The following is a 20,215-nucleotide window of genomic DNA, read 5'->3' as shown; positions in this document are numbered from 1 at the left end:
GTAAAGTGGTGTGTGACAACCGTGCCAATCTGCTGAGCGCCCTGAAACAGGGAAAAATTACACAAGTGCCATGCATGGCACACGTCCTGAACTTAGCCGTGCAGTGATTCGTTGCCAAAAACCCCAGGGTCAATGATGCTTTGCAGCAGGCCAGGAAGTTCTCTGGTCATTTTAGAAGATCTTACGCAGCCATGGCTTGCCTTGCTGACGTACAGAGGCGACACCATTTGCCCATAAGTAGTCTTATTTGTAACTGCCTGACGCACTGGAACTCCACCTTGTATATGCTTGATAGGCTTCTACAGCAGAAACGTGCAGTTAAAGACTACCTGTACGAACTTTGCGGCAGGACAGGTTCTGGGAGCTTGTTTTTTTTCACTGTGCCAGTGGCTGCTCATGCACGACGCATGCAGACTTCTGCGGCAATTCGATGTGATCACTAAACTGGTCAGTCGCAGCCAGGGCGCCATCAGTGACATCGTACCTTCCGCCTTCTTTCTGGAGCGTGCATTGCTTTGTGTCATTCAGCAAGCCGTCGAGGAGCAGGATGATGAGGAAGTCGCAATGCTGGATGAATTTTCAGGGGGTTACTCCATCTGAGACAAGTCAGCAGGAGTCTGAAGAGGAGTCAGAGGAGGATGGTGGCTAGGGGGAGGAGAAGGAGGAGCAAGAAGAGAAGGCTTTGAGGGGGACTTTAAACTTTTCGAGATCCCTGGGGTTGTCCATGGCTTGGGGGAGGAGACGGAGGTTGACATTCTCCTGGGCCATGAGCAGGAGCCAGGGCGCTCCACCACTTCCAATTTAGTGCAAATAGGGGCCTTCATGATCCATTGTTTGTAGAGGGACCCCAGTATAAAAAGCATAAAGGGCAAGGACCAGTACTGGGTGGCAACGTACTTAGACCCCCGGTACAAACACAAAATTGCGAACATGTTACCAGCATCACAGAGGGCTGTCATAATGCAGCATTTCCAGGCCTTGCTGCGAGAGATGCTGCATTCTGATGTTGCTGGTGCTGGCAGAGGAATTTCTACCCACAGCAAAACAGGTGCTAGTACCAATCCTACCGCGCCTGCAAGAATAAGGCGGTTTGAAGATGTGTTGGTCACTTTGGATATGAGATCATTCTTGCAGCAAATTCATCTACAGCCACCCTCCGGATCCAGCCTCAGGGAACGCTAGACCGACAGATTTCCAACTGCATAGGGTTAACGGCCGATGTGGAGGCTCTGAAAAGCGAGGATCCCCTGGACTACTCAGTGTACAACCTTAATCTGTTGCCAGAGCTGGCACAATTTGCCTTGGAACTCTTGGCTTGCCCCTCGTCAAGTGTCCTGTCCGAAAGGACATTCAGCGCAGCAGGGGAGATTGTGACCGATAAGCGCAATTGCCTAGCTCAAGATAGTGTGGACTACCTCATATTCCTAAAAATGAATGAGGCATGAATATCGTAGGAATTCAAAACCTGTGATGACCACGTGTAATTGAATTTCTTCATGCCAGCCCTCACATATCTGCCACAACACAGAACAAAGAATGGTCTGTGTCCTATGTATATACAGGGGCATAAAAAGCCTTTTCTGTCAGGTGAATGCCCAATTTTTGGGGCCTGTACTGGCCTACATTAAATATTTTTACCAGTGACTGCCTAATGTATCTCCAGCCACATAATCACAAGTTCTTTTCTGCCAGGTGAATGTCTAATTTTTGGGGCCTTTACCGGCCTACAGTAAAATTTGTATCCAGTGACCGCCTAATGTACCTACAGCCACATCATAACAAGTTCTTTTCTGTGTGAATGCCTAACTTTTGGGGCCTATACTGGCCGACAGTAAAATTTTTATCCAGTGACCGCCTGATGTTTCTCCATCTACATAATCACAAGTTCTTTTCTGTCAGGTGAATGCCTAATTTTTGGGGCCTCCCGTGGCCTAAAATAACATTTTTGTAGGCTCCAACAGGGCACATTTTTGAGAGTTTCCCTTTAAGTGGCATAAAAATGGCCCCTGATTAAAATACATATTTGTTGTGGGAATTTTTGCCAATGATCCCCCTCTGGTATGTCACTGTCCATGTTGTGTGACTATTTGTGCACTTCTAGTAAGTATTTGGTGGCTGCAAATATGACCTGAAGGTTTTTCTAGTTCTCCTGCCATTAAAGTCAATGGATCCCGCCGCGAACGCGCGGTTCACGAACATTTGATCGCGAACGCCCGGCCGATGTTCGTCCATCACTAACCACGAAATGCCAGGAAATTCGATTTCCGGACAAATCAAATTTTTCTGAAATTTTGATTGAATTCCATTTCGTCAACTTCGATTTGCTCATCTCTAGACATTACCTTTGTATCTGAATTTTTCTCCACAGCCTCATTTCCTTGACTATATGCTGACCATTTACTTTTGGTATTGAAATGTTTTTGATCTTCTTTTCATACAATACACAGGCTGCTTATGGGTGGCTCTTCTTAACGTGTGACTGTCATCTTTATTTTTGTTTACTAGTTTAATAGAGCTAGGCATATATACCTGAGTTAGTCTGTCAATGATTGTCAAAAGGTCTGCAATTAGCTTATAGTAACAGTCTTGATAAATGTCCCCTGTCCCTTTCCACTGGTCTCTTAAAAGAGCGTCTCTAGGGCTTTTCTGTATTCCCTTTAGTGTAAACAGAAGACCGAGTGGTGGTCCTCCACACTGCATGCCTGCATTAGGCTTCAGAGTGAGGAGGCTTGTCTCTCAGTAATCCAATCTGATTGGCTGGCATGAAATCATTAAGTCAACAACGCAAAAGCAAGTGTGTATGGGAAGTGAGGGAAGGCAGTTGTGGCCTCAGAACTGGCAGAGGAGCCCTCTTGTGAAGATCTTTATATTGTATTGTTCAAAACAGCTGGAAGTAAGGGAAAGGCTCACAGAAAAAAAGTGGTATGTGAAGAAACTAAAGATTCCTTTAAGCATAATTCTGTAGCAACAGTAACATATGCTGATTATTATAATTTTTTCTTATGAAAACATGACAGTTATACTTTAACTTGAGGATGCAGAGAATTTTATATATTTCTCATGGATTGCAAAAGAATTGATTAGGTAAAAAAGTGTGGCACACTGCAACATACAAATGAAACTCGAAAAATTAGAATATTGTGCAAAGATTATTTACTTCAGTAATGCAACTTAAAAGGTGAAACTAATATATGAGATAGACTCATTACATGCAAAGCAAGATATTTCAAGCCTTTATTTGTTCAAATTTGGATGATTATGGCTTATAGCTTATCAAACCCCAAAGTCCCAATTTTGAGGTACCCTTTGCTCAGGGGGTATGGATTAATTAGCTGACTAGAGTGTGACGCTGAGCCTAGAATATTGAACCTTTTCACAAAGTTCTAATTTTAAGCTGCATTAATGCAATTCCTTTTAATTTGCATTACTGAAATAAATGGAATTTTGCACAATATTCAAATTTTTCGTGTTTCATCTGTATGTTGCATTATAGAGAAGCAATACATACATCAGAGAATATAGTGCTCCATTGCATTGAAAATCTTAACATTGCTGTATGCCTCCAAACATATGTACAGACGTGTCTAGCTTTACCAAATACTTTTGAACATTTTCCCAGTAGTTTAGGTATCCAAACATTGTTAATGAACATACATATAATTTTCTACTAAAATAAAAATATAGAGGAAAAAATATTAATTATTTTCTGTATCCATTTTTTGCAGGGAGCTGTGCCATTCCTTGTTGTTGCCACATCGGGCACTACAGTGTTAGGAGCATTCGATCCTTTGGATGATATTGCAGACATCTGTGAGGAGCATAAACTTTGGTTCCATGTGGATGTAAGTTAGTAGATCAAGCATTACTATGGTTAAATTGGATAAATACTGTAATGTAACAGTAATGTAATGTCAGATTTACAGAACATTCCCTTCTAAAAGAGAAATTACCAGTAAATATGAACCCAAAACATTTCCTCCTGCATTCACTATGTAGGAAATGCATGGTGGGAAAAAACTTCCCCAGAGATAAAAGCTGATTATTGGGGTTTCCAGGAATCAGACCTATAGAAATCAATGAGGTCCATGCACCTTATTAGTTTAGTTTCTCTTCTTTATATTTTTTTCTGCTTCAGGGCATCCCTTCTGTGAGCTGGTACCCATAACAGAACTGTGTATTCCATCCAAGGCCGCCCCAAAGCCTTGCAAAATGAAAATATTACATCCATGTCTCAGAAGTCCAAGCCTCTTTTATTACATGACAATAATAGTTTTGCTCTCTTTCGCCACCTGCCGTTCATTTTGTGTTTTTGCAGATTTTATCTCTTTTTTACAGATATTATTAAGACCTTTGTAAATTTCAAAGACTACTGCTGACGCCTCAGATTTATGTTTTTAAATGCCTTTTTTTGTTTATTGCCTTTTTTTACAGTAGCTGCAAGCCATGTGGTGTTTAATTTTAGCCATTTATACTTGTTATCTGCAGGAATAAATTTTGCAATATAATTTCCCAAAGCAAAGCTCTTCCGTTTATCCTCTGTATTATTGTGTGACAATAACTGCTTACAGTCTATACCCTGAAATGCTGCCCCAAAACAGGGAAAATTACTTTTCAAAATTGAGTCTTTTTGCCCTCTCAGCCATAGTTTGATTTTTACAGTTCAGGGGACTAGAATTATATTGTGATCACCGATGTTGAGCAAATGGAAGTATCCAAAGCCGACTTCAATACAAATTTCAGGGAAAATTCAGGGGGAAAAAATGCATACTCACCTCCATTTGAGCGCGAAGAGGCTGCCATGGCCATCTTGATTGAAGATCCCATGCGGTCACATATGAAGTCACCACACCGGCCAGTGTAATGACGTCATCATACACCACGCGAGATCTATAATCAAGATGGCCACGACGGCCTCTACACGCTCAAATGGATGAGGTGAGTTTTCATATAGTTATATAGTTAATACGGTTGAAAAAATACATAAGTCCATCAAGTTCAACCAAGGGATAGGTGGGGACGTGAATCCCAGAAGGAAATGAGACTCAGATTTCTACATGTTTTCATAAGCATTAATGTCATTTACGTTTAAGAATTCATCTAAACCCTTTTTAAAACTGTCCACTGTTCCTGCTGTGACCACGTCCTGAAGAATTCTATTCTACAAATTCACAGTTCTTACAGTAAAGAAGTTTTGACGCTTCTCGAGTAATGATGGACAAATATTGGGCGGGACGATTCGCAAACACGATTGCGCGAACGCAATCAAATGTTCGCAAACCACAAGTCCCCGGCGGGCCCCATTCACTTTAATGGCAGTCGAACCTGAAAAACCTTCATGTCATATTTGCAGCCACCAAATACTTACAAGAAGTGCACAAATCATCTCACAACATGGACAGTGACATACCAGAGGGGGATCAATGGCAAAAATTCCCCCAAAAATATTTATTTTAATCAGGGGCCATTCTTATGCATCTTAAAGGGAAATTCTCAGAAATGTGCCCTGATGGAACCTAGAAAATTGTAATTTTAGGCCATGGGAGTACGGTCCTTAAAAATTAGGCATTCACCTGACATTAAAGAAATTCTTATTATGTGGCTCGAGATACATTATGTGGTCAATGGATAAAAATTTTATGTAGGCCACTGGAATACAGGCCTAAAACATTAGGCATTCACAGGACAGAAAAGAACAAGTAATTATGTGGCTGGAGGTATATTAGACGGTCATTCAATATCAATTTTACTGCAGGCCAGTGGATTACAGGCCCCAAATATTAGGCATTCACCAGACAGAAAAGAAGAAGCAATTATGTTGTGGCTGGAGGTATATTAGACGGTCATTAGATATCAATTTTACTGCAGGCCAGTGGACCACAGGACCCAAAAATTATTCATTCACTGTACAGAAAAGAACAATTGATAATGTAGCTGGAGGTACATTAGGCGGTCACTGTATAACAATTTTAATGTTGACCAGTTAGATTATAGGCCCCCCAAATTTTGCATTCACTGTACATAAAAGATCAAGTGATTATGTGGCCGGAGGTATATTAGATGGTCAAGGGATATAAATTTTACTGCAGGCCAGTGTACTACAGGCCTAAAAAAATATTCATTCACCGTACAGAAAAGAACAATTAATAATAGGGCTGAAGGTACATTAGGCGGTCACCGTATAACAATTTTACTGTTGGCCAATTAGATTACAGGCCCCAAAAATTATGCATTCACCGTACATAAACGATCAAGGGATTATGTGGCAGGAGGTATATTAAACGGTCAATGGATATAAATTTTACAGCATGCCAGTGGACTATAGGCCCCAAAAATTATTCTTTCACTGTACAGAAAAGAACAATTGATAATGTGGCTTGAGGTAAATTAGGCGGTCACTGTATAACAATTTTACTGTTGGCCAGTTAGATTACAGGCCCCAAAAATTATGCATTTACCGTACATAAATGATCAAGTGATTATGTGGCTGGAGATATATTACACGGCCATTTAATATACATTTTACTGCAGGCCAGTGTATTACAGGCCCCAAACATTAGGCATTCACCGGACAGAAAAGAACAAGTAATTATATGGCTGGAGGTATATTAGATGGTCATTAGATTTCAATTTTACTGCAGGCCAGTACAAATAGATGTCAAATGCATATATTTAAAAGATCAAAAAATATAAAATTGGATTAAAAACATGGCTAACAAAATCCCCCCTCTTGAAAAAAAACCAAATGATAACAGTTGAAATTCGAAAACACGTGGTCGTCACAGTTGTTGAATTCCTCTGTGACCCCAAACATTAGGCATTCACTGGACAGAAAGGGCCTTTTATGCCTCTGTATTTACCTAAGACAGGGGCCATTATTTGTTTTGGTTGGTGGCGTATATTTGTGGGCTATCATCAGGAAATTCAATTAAACATGGTCGTCACAGGTGTTGAATTCCTCAGAGATCCATGCCTCATTTATTTTTAGAAATGTGAGGTAGTCCACACTGTCGAGCGCTAGGCAAGTGCGCTTATTGGTCACGATCCCCCCGCTCTGCTGAACGTCCTTTCGTACGGGACACTTGGTGAGGGGCAAGACAAAATTTCCATGGCAAATTGTGCCAGCTATGGCCACAGGTCAAGCCTTCACACCCAGTAGTCCAGGGGTTACTCGCTTCTCAGAGCGTCCACATTGGCCGTTAACCCGATGTAGTCGGACACCTGTCGGTCTAGGCGTTCCCTGAGGCTGGATCCATAGGGCGGCTGTCGATGGGTTGGCTGTGAGAATGATCTCATATCCAAAATGACCAACACATCTTCAAACCGCCCTTTTCTTGCATGCGCTGTAGGATTGGTTCTCGCAACTGTTTCTCTGTGGGTGAAAATTCCTCTACCAGCGCCTGCAACAGCAGAATGCAGCATCTCTCACAGCAAAGCCTGGAAATGCTGCATTCTGACAGTCCTCTGTGATGCTGGTAACATGTCCGCTATTTTATGTTTGTACCAGGGTATAAGTACGTTGCCACCCAGTACTGGTCCTTGCCCTTTATGCTTTTCAAAAAAAAACTGTGACAAAGTCCCTATAAAAGAGCAGTATTTGTGGAAGCAGGTATATATAACCCCTTAATCAGTCTTTTTTGGGGGCAACTGGTATAGCTCACCAGTTCCAATTAGTTGTTCCAATGTTGTTTGTCCCTCTGTATAGCTGCGGTATCTCAACAGAATCGTGCACAAATGCTGCACAATACAAATGCACTATATAGAAATTATATTGTAGGTATATCACACCCCTGCCTCAATCAGATTTTTTGGGTGGCAACGGGTATATCACACCAGTTGCAATTAGTTGTTTCAATGGTGTTTGTCCCTCTGTATAGCTGCGGTATCTCAACAGAACCACACACAACTGCTGCACAATACAAATGCACTATATAGAAATTATATTGTAGGTATATCACACCCCTGCCTCAATCAGATTTTTTGGGGGGCAACTGGTACAGCACACTAGTTGCAATTAGTTGTTCCAATAGCGTTTGTCCCTCTGTATTGATGCAGTATCGCAGCAGAACCGCACATAACTGCTGCACAATATAAATGCACTATAATATACTTTCTATTTTAGAAATTATATTTTAAGTATATTACACCACTCAGTATGTCACACCTATCGATAGCACACCTATAGCACTTTTGTCGCCCTATTAGCTAACATTTGGTGTCTCTATACTCTCTAACAGTCTGCTCCTGCTCAACACAGCAACCTCTCCCTACACTGTTAAAAAGACTGAATGTAAAATGGCAGACAGATCGAGTTTATTTATAGGGTAGGGGGTGTGTTCATGTGTTTAAGCTTCTTAATTGGCTGTCCTGTCCCACTTAATGGATGTGTCATGGGTCAAAGTTTTGCACAATGCAAAGAATATTGTGCCAGCGGACATCACCATATGTTCGACTGTTGAGGTGAACAGTGAATGAGCAAAGTTTGCCGAGAAAGACCGCCGGGTGAATCGCAAGGCCACCTCTATTCTCGAGACTGAACTTTTTCTTCTCCAGTCGGAGGCAGTGACCCCTTTTAAAACATCTGACTTGGAACAGTTTCTCACCGTATTTTTTGTATGGCCCATTTATATATTTGTATAGTCTAATCAATATATATTATAGTGTTTGCCTTTCAGCAGTGCATTTATATGTTCAAAAGCCTTTTGTGGAGTGTATAAGTGGAAAAATGTAAGGGCCTATTTGCCGTTCAGCGGTGCAGTTATATGTTCTAAAGCCCTTTTTGGCGAGTATTAGTGGCACAAAAAAAGTATTTGACATTTTGTGATGAAGTGAGAAAATTACTGCCATTTTTGGCGTGTATTAGTGGCAAAAAAAATATATTATTTGCCGTTCAGCGGTGCAGTTATATGTTCTAAAGCCCTTTTTGGCGTGTATTAGTGGTAAAAAAATATATATTACGGTGTTTGCCGTTTAGCGGTGCAGTTATATGTTCTAAAGCCCTTTTTGGCGTGTATTACTGGTAAAAAAATATATATTACGGTGTTTGCCATTCAGCGGTGCAGTTATATGTTCTAAAACCCTTTTTGGCGTGTATTAGTGGCAAAAAAAATATATTATTTGCTGTTAAGCGGTTCAGTTATATGTTCTAAAGCCCTTTTTGGCGTATATTAGTGGCAAAAAAATATATATTATTTGCTGTTCAGCGGTTCAGTTATAAGTTCTAAAGCCCTTTTTAGCGTGTATTAGTGGCACAAAAAAAGTATTTGCCATTGTGTGATGAACTGAGAAAATTACAGTCCTTTTGGGCGTGTATTAGTGGCAAAAATATATATATATTATTTGCTGTTCAGCAGTGCAGTTATATGTTCTAAAGCCCTTTTTGGCGTGTATTAGTGGCACAAAAATGTATATTATTTGCCATTTAGCAGTGCAGTTAAATGTTTTAAAGCCCTTTATGATGTGTATTAGTGGTAAAAAAATATATATATTATGGTGTTTGCCGTTCAGCGGTGCATTTATATGTTCTAAAGCCTTTTGTGGAGTGCATAAGTGTAAAAATTGAAGGGCCTATTTGCCATTCAGCGGTGCAGTTATATGTTCTAAAGCCCATTTTGGCGTGTATTAGTGGCAAAAAATATATATTTGCTGTTCAGTCAAGTGCACCTTCTTTCACCCACCATCTTAAGTTGGTGCTGGTATTACTACCCACCTCCCCACTCTGTCACAGTTTCACTCTGTGGTCTCCTGGTGCTGCCGCCACCTCCACACTATGTCACCTTGCCACTCTGTGATCTCCTGATCTGTTAGAAGGAAGGAAAAATGAGACACACAACGGATCCTGTCTGTTATTGCTATAAGTCCTGCATGACATGGTCCCTATTTTGCATCAGAATTGGCTTATGATTTGGTAGCTAAAAGCAGGAGTGGGTACAACACACAGAAGACATTCAAATATTCTATTCACGTGTCATCTTTGTTTTTTATCTACCTCTGTTTTTTTGGCTTTAGCAATACTGATGGATTATTGACCAAATGCTGACCAAGTGAAGGCAGATTCTCCATAAACAGGATCAGTTTTTTGGGGGTTATTGTTCGGACGGATCAGAGGAAGGGAAAAATAATCAGTGACGTTAACACAACTTACTGCTGACACCCTCTGCACGCTGTTGGGGGGGGGGGGGGGGGGGGCTCTACTTGTATAAGCGTTTAATAAAACAGGTTCTGTAGACATCTATGTGGAATCGGCTGCTGACGGTGTAAAAGGAGTGCGCTTCTTCTTGATGCTAACATTGACCTGTAAGGCTGAGTTCACTCTTGAGTTATTTGGTCAGTTTTGGCTCCGTACCTGACTAAATAAGTGAAGTGTGCACTGATTCTAAGAGCAACGCCTATCTGTCCCCCACCGTACAATGTAAAAGGGATAAAGGGTAGCTGCTAGGCCAGTACATCAGAATAAGGGAGCAGGTCACCTTCTAATGCATCACTAAATCTGGCCCTGTTCTCCTAACTGCCTGAGCTGACCCATAAGGTATGAGGGCCCATACGATGGAACCTCAGAACCCTGAATTTCCCTGAGGTTAGGAGACAGGGACCAGAGACAACCAGGTTCATCCAAGACACGGATGAACCAGAGTCTCCACAGGCCTAGCAACAAAGGGAAAAGGGGAGACCATTCACAGCAAGAGGGTCGGCAGGTAAGAACAACAAGACAACTCACTTACCTGCCGAAGCCTCCAAAACTGGAACCCGTACATCAGTACAGGAGCCCGAACACACAGCAGGTCACAGGACAAACAACCCACACAGGAATCCAGCATACTAACTCTGCCAGAGCCCCCCATGCTCACACAGTGCATGGCAGCCCCAAGCAGCGCTGCAAACAGGCTTCAACATACAGGGCAAACGTCAAACATACATGTAGGGACAAACACCAACAACAGCCCAGACATGTAACAACCATGAAGACGTACTACAAACCCTGAACATAAACCCACACCTAACAAATAACAAGTGAGGTAGGGAACCGGGAGCAAACAAGGAAAGACAATTTATGTCCAATAAGGTGGCCCTCAAGGACTGGGCAGAATCACCCAGGCAAGGAGCAGAGCTCCATCACCAAACAAGGCTGTAGAATAACTGCCCCCAGCCTGCAAGCCATATGTATATAATAAGCTTGCGGCCACACCCAGGACACATCAAAATCCCCACTAGCTAGAAGATTAACCCATAGCACACCAAACAGCAAAGAGGCACACCTTAAAGGGGAATTGCACGTGCAAACCAAAAAGTACATGTTGCCACCAGCAACGAGTCTGCACAGCAACCGCGTCACAGCCAAACAACAATATGACTGTGACACTATCATCTGCATGTCATACTGACTCGCAGTATTATTTCACTACCATAGCAGACTCCCTATGCATGTTACTGCAAGGCACAGTGTTCCACATCACTATAAAGGCTTTCTTCAGCCAGGAAATATAAAAAAAATTTAAGTGATTTGCCACAAATAAATTCAGAACAAACCAAATTTTTGGCGTACTGACCGAATAGGATTTTTGAGAAATTTGTGCATCTCTAATTATTACTACCAGGATGCATAACTTTACATTTCTCCACGTTGAACCTTATTTGCTAAGCTTGAATATTATGGACATCTTCCATAGACTGCACAGTACTACACAGCTTATTGTCATCTGCAAAAATAGAAATGGTGCTATAAATCCCGTCCTCAATATCATTAATTAAAAAAATAAAAATAATAGAGGACCCAGCACTGAATCTTGGGGTACACCACTTATAACCCAGGACCATTTTGAATAGGAATCATTGACCACAACTCTCTGGACACGGTCCTTTAACCAGTTTTCAATCAAATTACAAATTATACTTTCCAAGCCTATAGACCTTCCTTTACCTATTAAACATCTATGAGGGACAGTATCAAAAGCAGGGGTCGAGTGGAGGGGGAACGCATGGGAACGGCGTTCCTGCACTTTTTTCATGGCAGGAACGCCGTTCCCTTTCAGCCTCAAGCCAGGGGAACACGGCTGAATCAGACGTTCCCTTTCAGCCTCAAGCCAGGAGAACACGGCTGAATCAGATTCACAGGGGGAGACGGAGCACACTGTGCAGGGCAGGTTAAGGGAGGGCTTCAGTTGAGAGGAAGCTGTCTGTGCCTCCTCTCATGGCGCCCCGCCCCCCTAATGACATCATCTCCTTCACTACGAGATCATTTAGAATGTCTTTTAGAAAAGTTTGTCCTGGGATTTGAACTCACGACCTCTACACATCAGAGGAAGGCATTTACCCTCACAGCCATGAAAGCTGTCTAGGTAGTTGCTTAAAAAAAAAAAAAAAAAAAAAAAATAAGACTTCTACTTATACCTAGTGTACTGATACCTAGTGTACAACCATACACATGACTGCTGCCCACTGTGTATGGATGTAGCAGAGCTGGGTGTGTTGGGGCAGCTGTCATGTGTATGGTTGTACACTAGGTATCAGTACACTAGGTATAAGTAGAAGTCTTATTTTATTTTTTTTTTAAAGCAGCAACCTAGACAGCTTTTATGGCTGTGAGGGTAAATGCCTTGCCTCTGATGTTTAGAGATCATGAGTTCGAATCCCAGGACAAACTTTTCTAAAAGTGTTTTTTTTTTTTTTATAAGACTTCTACTGATACCTAGTTTACTGATACCTAGTGTACAACCATACACATGACAGCTGCCCACTGTGTATGGATGTAGCAGAGCTGGGTGTGTTGGGGCAGCTGTCATGTGTATGGTTGTACACTAGGTATAAGTAGAAGTCTTAGTTTTTTTTTTTTAAGCAACTACCTCAACAGCTTTATGGCTGTGAGGGTAAATGCCTTGCCTGTAATGTGTAGAGGTCATGAGTTCGAATCCCAGGACAAACTTTTCTAAAAGTGTTTTTTTTTTTTTTTTTCTGATACTTCTACTGATACCTAGTGTACTGATACCTAGTGTACAACCATACACATGACAGCTGCCCCAACACACCCAGCTCTGCTACATCCATACACAGTGGGCAAAGTTACCTACAGTAGAAGTCTTATATTTTTTTTTTTTTTTAAGCAACAAGCTAGACAGATTTCATAGCTGTGAGGGCATATGCCTTGCCTCTGCTGTGTAGAGGTCAAGAGATCGAATCCCAGGACAAACTTTTCTAAAAGTGTTATTTTTTTTTTTTTTTTTTTTTTAGTCCGCAGCGACACAAATTACAGCATGCTAGATTTTCTGTGCTTTTTTATTTTTTGGAGGGGGGGGGGGGTTGCAGTGGATCTTGGGTGAGTTCCCACACTTTTTTTCCCAGGACTTGACCCCTGATCAAAAGCCTTTGCAAAATCCTGAAACACTACATTCACAGCCGCCCCTCTGTCGAGGCTACTACTCACCTCCTCATAAAAACAAATCAGGTTAGCCTGACAACTTCTGTCCTTGGTAAACCCATGTTGGTTATCACTTATAATATTATTTACAGTCGCAAACTCCTGTATATAGTCCCTTAAGAGTCCTTTAAATATATTCCCCACAACAGAAGTTAAACTAACTGGTCTATAATTTCTTGTGGAGGACCTAGATCCTTTTTTGAATATAGGCACCACATTTGCCTTTGCATCAATCACTTGGCACTGTACCAGTACCTAGAGAATATTTAAAAATGATAAGCAGAGGCACATCAATGATTGAACTTTAAGAACTTTTGGGTGTAATCCATCTGGACCCAGAGTCTTGTTCACATTTACCTTATTTAAATCACCTTATTTAACTTAGCTTGGACTATATCTACAGTTAGCCAATTGAGTATATTACTGGATGTACTAACATCCCCATCACCACAGATATTAGCTAATTTCTCTTCTTTTGTATATACAGAGCTAAAAAAAAAATATTTAGTAACTCTGTTTTTTCCTTAATCTGTGCCTAACCCCGTTTTACCATTATTTAGGGGACCTACCTGCTCAGACCTTGGTTTTTTAGCATTTATATATGTAAAGATTTTTTGGGGATTTGTTTTGCTCTGTTTTGCCTACTGCTCTTCATTTTGTATTTTTACAAATTTTATCTTCTTTTTACAGATTTTGTTAAGTCCTTTGTAAACTTCAAAGGCTACCTCTGACCCCTCAAATTTGTATTTTTTAAATGTCCTATTTTGTCATTTATTGCCCTTTTTGCAGTAGCCGTTTATACGTGTTACCTAAAGGAATACTTTTTTTGTGCAATTACTCAATGTGGATTTAATGCTCTACCATTTATCCTCAGTATTATTATGTAACAGTAGCTGCTCCAAGTCTATGCCCTGAAATGCTGTCCTCAACCCAGGGAAATTAGCCTTTTTTAAATTCACTTTTTTTGCTCTGACTGACAGTTTGCTTTTGATAGTGTAGGGAGAATATAATTATATTGTGGTCACTATTTTCTAGTGTTTCTCAAACAGTAACATTTCCAATAAGCTCTGCATCATGAGAAATAACCAGATTCAACAGAGCATTGTCCCTAGTGGGAGCTTCTATAAACTGGCCCATAAAGTTCTCATGCAGCAAGTTGAGGAATTTTCTCCCCTTTGCGGTTGAGGCAGAACCACGACCTCAGTCAATGTCTGGGAAGTTAAAATCTCCCATTATAACCACTGCGCCAGCCTGTGCAGCTCGCTCTATTTGGTTATACAGTTAAGCTTCTATCTCCTCCGTAATGTTAGGGGGTCTATAGATTACACCAAGTTTTTTTTTTGTGTTTATATCTTTTTGAACTTCCACCCATAAGGTTTCAACATCCTTACCATCCGCCCCCACAGTTGCCTCTTTCACACTTGTCTTCAGATAACTAGTCACATACAGGCATACGCCACCACATTTTCTATTGACCCTGTCTTTCCAAAATAGTGTAAAACCCTCAATATTAGCAGCCCAGTCAAGCGAAGAGTTCAACCATGTTTCAGCCAAACCAACTACATTGGTACAACTACTGTATTCTTTTTGCTAGCTAGACTTCTGGCATTTGTGAAAATACATTTTAAATTGCTATTACATGTAAAGTGAATATCCATGAATTTTTGATTACCTTGGTTGATGTTTGTATGTAACAGGTTCTTGTTACCAGCAGTTCTATTTTTCATTGGTGTACAGTTCTGCCCAGTCTTCTCCCTACTTTCATCACTAACCCCAGCCTCCACTAAATCCCCACTATCCCTTCCTATATACCACTCCAGTGGTGGATCCAGAGCCTGGTCTCGGGAGGGGCACTACCAAATTGTTGTGTAGCGACGGACAGAAAATAATGTGGTGCTTATAGAACAGACACATTTGTCTTTCCAAATTACGGATTTTAAAATTACAAACAAATAGGTGACATTTAACCACATATAACTTTATTAAGTAACAGTTTTGGAGACATTTGCGGCATCTGTGGGTATGACTGTTATGGGCATCAGTGGATGACTGTTATAGGGGGGAAACGGGGGGAGGAAAGAGAAGAACTTGTGGAGGGGCCAGGGGTGTCCTGGAGGGACCAGGCGGTGTACTGGAGCCAGCCAGTCACTCCTTCATTCACAGTATCTATTAACCCCTTTTAGCAATCCCCGGCAGCACAGACCTGTTATTAATACCTAATTTCCCCCCTACCCTAGTTATTACAGTTAGTCCCACACTACTCCCCCCATGAACAAACTTCCCTCCGGCCCTTTCAGTTTCAGCAATCCCCATTCCCCAGTCACAGCAAAGTCTTCAGTCTCAGTCTCAGACCAAGTTGACAATGACACTACCTCAGAGTCTTTTCCTCCTGCTCAGAGCTGCCCCTTCCTTCCACTTCCCACCGGGCCGCACTCCTACAAACCAGAATTGACTGGTCTGGCGTGAATCTGCAGGCAGTGTGTGACATCAGTGCGCTTTGCGCAGTGACTTAATTCGGATGATCGGATCATGTGAGAATATGGACGATCGGAAGCCCTCTCTATCACTATATTCTTGGGGTAAATTGACCCGTTGCCCCCCCCCCTTGGATCCACCAGTGTCCCACTCTCTACCTACACTATCTATCCCCTTATTAGTATGAACCCCCCACCAGATCCTAGTTTGAAAGCTCCTCCAGCCATCTAACCATTTTTTCCCCAGTGCAGTTGCACCCTCCCCATTAAGGTGCAGCCCGTCCCAACTGTAGAGCCTGTAACTGACAGAGAAGTCGGCCCAGTTCTCCATAAATCCAAACCCTTCCTTACTGCACCAGCTTCTGAGCCACTTATTTAACTCCCTAATCTCCCGTTGTCTCTTTGGTGACACTCGTGGCACTGGTAGTATTTCTGAAAACACTACCTTGGAGGTCCTGGACTTGAGCTTCTCTCCTAGTTCCCTAAAATCATTTTTAAGAATCTTCCATCTCCCCCTGACTTTGTCATTGGTGCCAATGTGTACCATGACCGCCGGGTGTTCCCCAGCCCCACCTAGCAATCTGTCAATCCGATTCGCAATATGCTGAACCCGAGCACCCGGAAGACAACACACAGCATTCACGGTCTCGGCAACAGATGGCACTGTCTGTCCTCCTAATAATACAGTCCCCTACCACCAGCATCTGTCTGACCTTTGCTGCACTCCACTTCCCTTCCTTCCTGCATCAGTCATCTTCCTGGTTGCTAGGAGAAATGCCCTATCATTCCTAACATAAACACTCCACCTCCATTCCTTTTAGTCTTTCATTCCTAAAGAGTATAAAACCCTAATGATTAACAGTCCAGTCATGTGAAGAATCTAGCCATGTTTCAGCCACCGCAACTCTATCAATGTGTTACTCTAAGACCTCTTGCACACAGCCGTGCCCATGTTGCAGACCACATACGGCGGTTCCGCAATACACGGGGCACCGGCCATGGGCATTCTGCATCATGGATGTGGACCCATTCATTTGAATGGGTCTGCAAATCCAGAGATGCGGTGTGGAATGGAGGCATGGGACAAAACCCCATGGAAGCACTACGGAGTGCTTCCGTGGTGTTCCGTTCCGTGCTTCTGTTGCGCAAAAAAATAGAACTTGTTCTATTTTTTTTCTCGGAACAAACGGATTGCGGAACCCATTCAAGTGAATGGGTCCGCGATCCGCATGTGGCTGCACCGCGATTGGTGCCTGTGCATTGCTCTTACTTCGTGGGTAAGAGGCCTCAATCAATGGACCCTATGTCCCACATTTTTCTTACTAGACTTCTTGCATTTGTAAACATGCATTTTAACTTACTATTTAATTTTCCACATTGAGTTTATTGGATATGAATTCTTGGATTAATTTTATGTATATTTGTATATATTTTGCAGGCATCTTGGGGAGGATCAGCATTATTGTCTCGGAAATATAAGAAATTGCTTCATGGCATCAGCAGGTTTGTGCTCTTTCCTTCTCCTAAGATTTCATGAAATAATCTGGCTGGAAAAAAGGTTTTCATAACATCAATATCTATTTCCAATTAGGGCTGATTCAGTGGCGTGGAATCCTCATAAAATGTTAATGTCTGGTTTACAGTGCTGTGCCCTGCTAGTGAAAGACAATATGGTAAGTCTAATATCTATATTAATGGGGATCTCTCTTCAGGTCTATGGAGATTTATTTGCTTTCAAAGAAGGAAATTATAAAAATAACATAAATACGTAAAAAATAAAGCATTTTTATATTATTTTTCTACACTTTAAGATCTTCTTCACATGCAACTTTAGACTGTCATTTTTTTCACACCACCAGAACAAAACAGATGTATTATATTTCATGTGAAATGTGTTAGTATGGTATTTTTGATACTTTTGCTCCATAATTGTGCAATTTTTTGTAAAATAGTATACTTTACTTCATGCATTTTTGTGGTGTTTATTGCAAGCCATGCATTTTTAGAAATAAAAGTATGGACCATGCAATAAAAAGCAACATACAGTATATAGATGTGTTTTCAAGCTAGGCAAAAAAAAACACTGTCTCTCTGTAACGTATCTCCTGGCACCCAGACTGGGCAACTCCATTTATGGATGCTCCTAGTGCTTCCCGAGGGCCCCAAGCAGTCCACTTGACACCGTAAGCACTGCCGACCCCACAAATCGCTGCAGCTTGGTTGGGATCTCGCCATCTTCTACCCACCCTGGACCTACGACAAGGCTTCCAGGTTCCAGTGGGTGAACCTCTCTTCCTTCAGAGAGCGATGCAGGAACAAGCTCTTAAAAGAGCTCAGGGATTATAGCCAGGGGAGTATACAGCGTATAGCATTCCTCAGTTTAGATGCAGCCTTTTCCCCACACAAATGAGACGAGGCTCCGTGTTGAAGGTAAAACAGGAACTCTTTAATGGGGCTACATGTCAGCCTTTTATGCAGGTCTTCCAGCAAGGGACACTCCCCTGGGGACCTTGTGGAAGACTGAGACAGTTTTCAAATTAGCCTGCATTTACAGTATGGAAACACTCCCAGCAATTGTACACAACCCCCTCTGCCTGTGATACAATTACCAAACACAATGGGCTAACTTAATTACTCACAGGCAGAAAACACCATTTTTTTCCCCAAAACACAGAAAACACACAAAACCCCCACATATTCCCATAAATTATACATCTCTGGATAGCTCTGATCTGGGCAAACAACATATCCAGAAATCACCTAGATCAGAGCAGGGGGTTCCCCAATTCCATGGAAGTCACATTTGACTGACAGCAAGCATGGCTTTCCTGCCCAAAACAGTTCCACAGATTTAGGCTGTGGGGCCAGTCTACCTTCTCCTTTAAAGTTTTAGTATGTAGGCCATAATCCTGAGGCAAAAGGCTTGCAAACAGGCCCCTCCAAAACCCAGTGGCGTGGTTATCTCCGCCACACTCTCTATGACACAAAAATGCAAATCCCATGAAAAGCACAGTTTTAACATGCATTAAAAAGGTTCTCTCATTTCAGTAAATTGTATTTATCATGTAGACAAAGTTAGTATAAGGCACTTACTAATGTATTGTGATTGTCTATATTGCCTCCTCTGCTGGGTGGATTCATTTTTCCATCACATACACTGTATTGTTACGACCACCCTGCAATCCAGCAGTGGTGGTCATGCTTGCACACTATAGAAAAAAGTGCTGGCCTATCTCACTTGGATCATGGGAACACAAATAGGCACGTATGTGCAGCAGCTCCTGTCCTGGCCACCTCATATCTGCGCTGCAGCAGAGGTCGGAACTCCTGGTAATGAGCAGTGTATAATGTGATTGAAAAATGAATGAAGTCAGCAAAGGAGGCAATATGAACAATCACAATACATTCCTAAGTGTCTTGTATTAACTTTGTCTACTTGACAAATGAGACAAACCCTTTAAATAGGCAATTCAAATGGACTATCACTGCAATATACTGTACATGCAATAAAATATTGTTATGTTTTGGATGTACATTACATTTTCCTCTCTAGTAGTACCATCTGCTGTTTTTCCTGTTTCCACCTTCTTATGCATTCAGTGATAGACTAACATGCTCCGTAGTTGCCCCGCTCTTTTCTTCCGCTTGGTAGAGTGATCTCACAGAGAATCGAGTGAAGCGGCCCAGACATCATTCATTCGTTCCTACTTCTAAATTCATAGAAATATACACTAATGTCTCCCTCTAGAGAGTGGAGAAGGAATTTGGTGTGAGGCATTCGATTCCATATGTATCTGTAGGGCTACAGGTCCTGAGAACCTATTTGCTATGCAGGGAAGGAAGGGGTGAACAGAAGCTTACTGTAGTTCATCCTGGGAGATGTAGGTGCCTGATTGTGTCATGTAAGGAGCTTCTACTACTGTCCACAGTCATGAAAGGCTGACATTCTCCAGATAATGTGAATAAAAATAGATAAAAAAGATGGACATTACACTGGAGAGAGTTTATTTTTTTTGTGTTTTTTTTTTGCATTGATATAGTTAAATTAGCAGTGTGCATTGTTCAGGTAATTTTTTAGCACATTTATGGGTTGACTCCTTTAATAAATGTGGTCTGAAGCACGCGCGTTAGAATTCTGCCCCAGTGTTTCCTTTACAAGTTGATTAATCCCTCTAATGTTCCTCTCAATGTGAATTGTTCAGGTTATTTTTTAGCACATTTATGGGTTGACTCCTTTAATAAATGTGGTCTGAGGCACGCGCGTTCAAATTCTGCCCCAGTGTTTCCTTTACAAGTTGATTAATCCCTCTAATGTTCCTCTCAATGTGAAATC

The 20,215-nt window shown here is 41.7% G+C and overlaps 1 protein-coding gene across 1 annotated transcript in view; it reads left to right on the top strand.

Moving 5' to 3' along the window:
• The window catches only part of GADL1 (glutamate decarboxylase like 1), a 465,799-nt gene that overhangs the window by 256,590 nt on the left and 188,994 nt on the right, over positions 1 to 20,215 (top strand). The window contains exons 9-11 of the mRNA XM_044293805.1: positions 3,726 to 3,842; positions 17,321 to 17,385; positions 17,474 to 17,555. Of these exons, the coding sequence (XP_044149740.1) occupies positions 3,726 to 3,842; positions 17,321 to 17,385; positions 17,474 to 17,555 (264 nt within the window). The remainder of the gene's footprint in view (positions 1 to 3,725; positions 3,843 to 17,320; positions 17,386 to 17,473; positions 17,556 to 20,215) is intronic.

Source organism: Bufo gargarizans, chromosome 5 (genome assembly GCF_014858855.1).
Source record: "Bufo gargarizans isolate SCDJY-AF-19 chromosome 5, ASM1485885v1, whole genome shotgun sequence".
Lineage (NCBI taxonomy): Eukaryota > Metazoa > Chordata > Amphibia > Anura > Bufonidae > Bufo > Bufo gargarizans.
The sequence above is the reverse complement of the archived record's forward strand: the minus strand, read 5'-3'. Positions and strand labels throughout refer to the sequence as shown.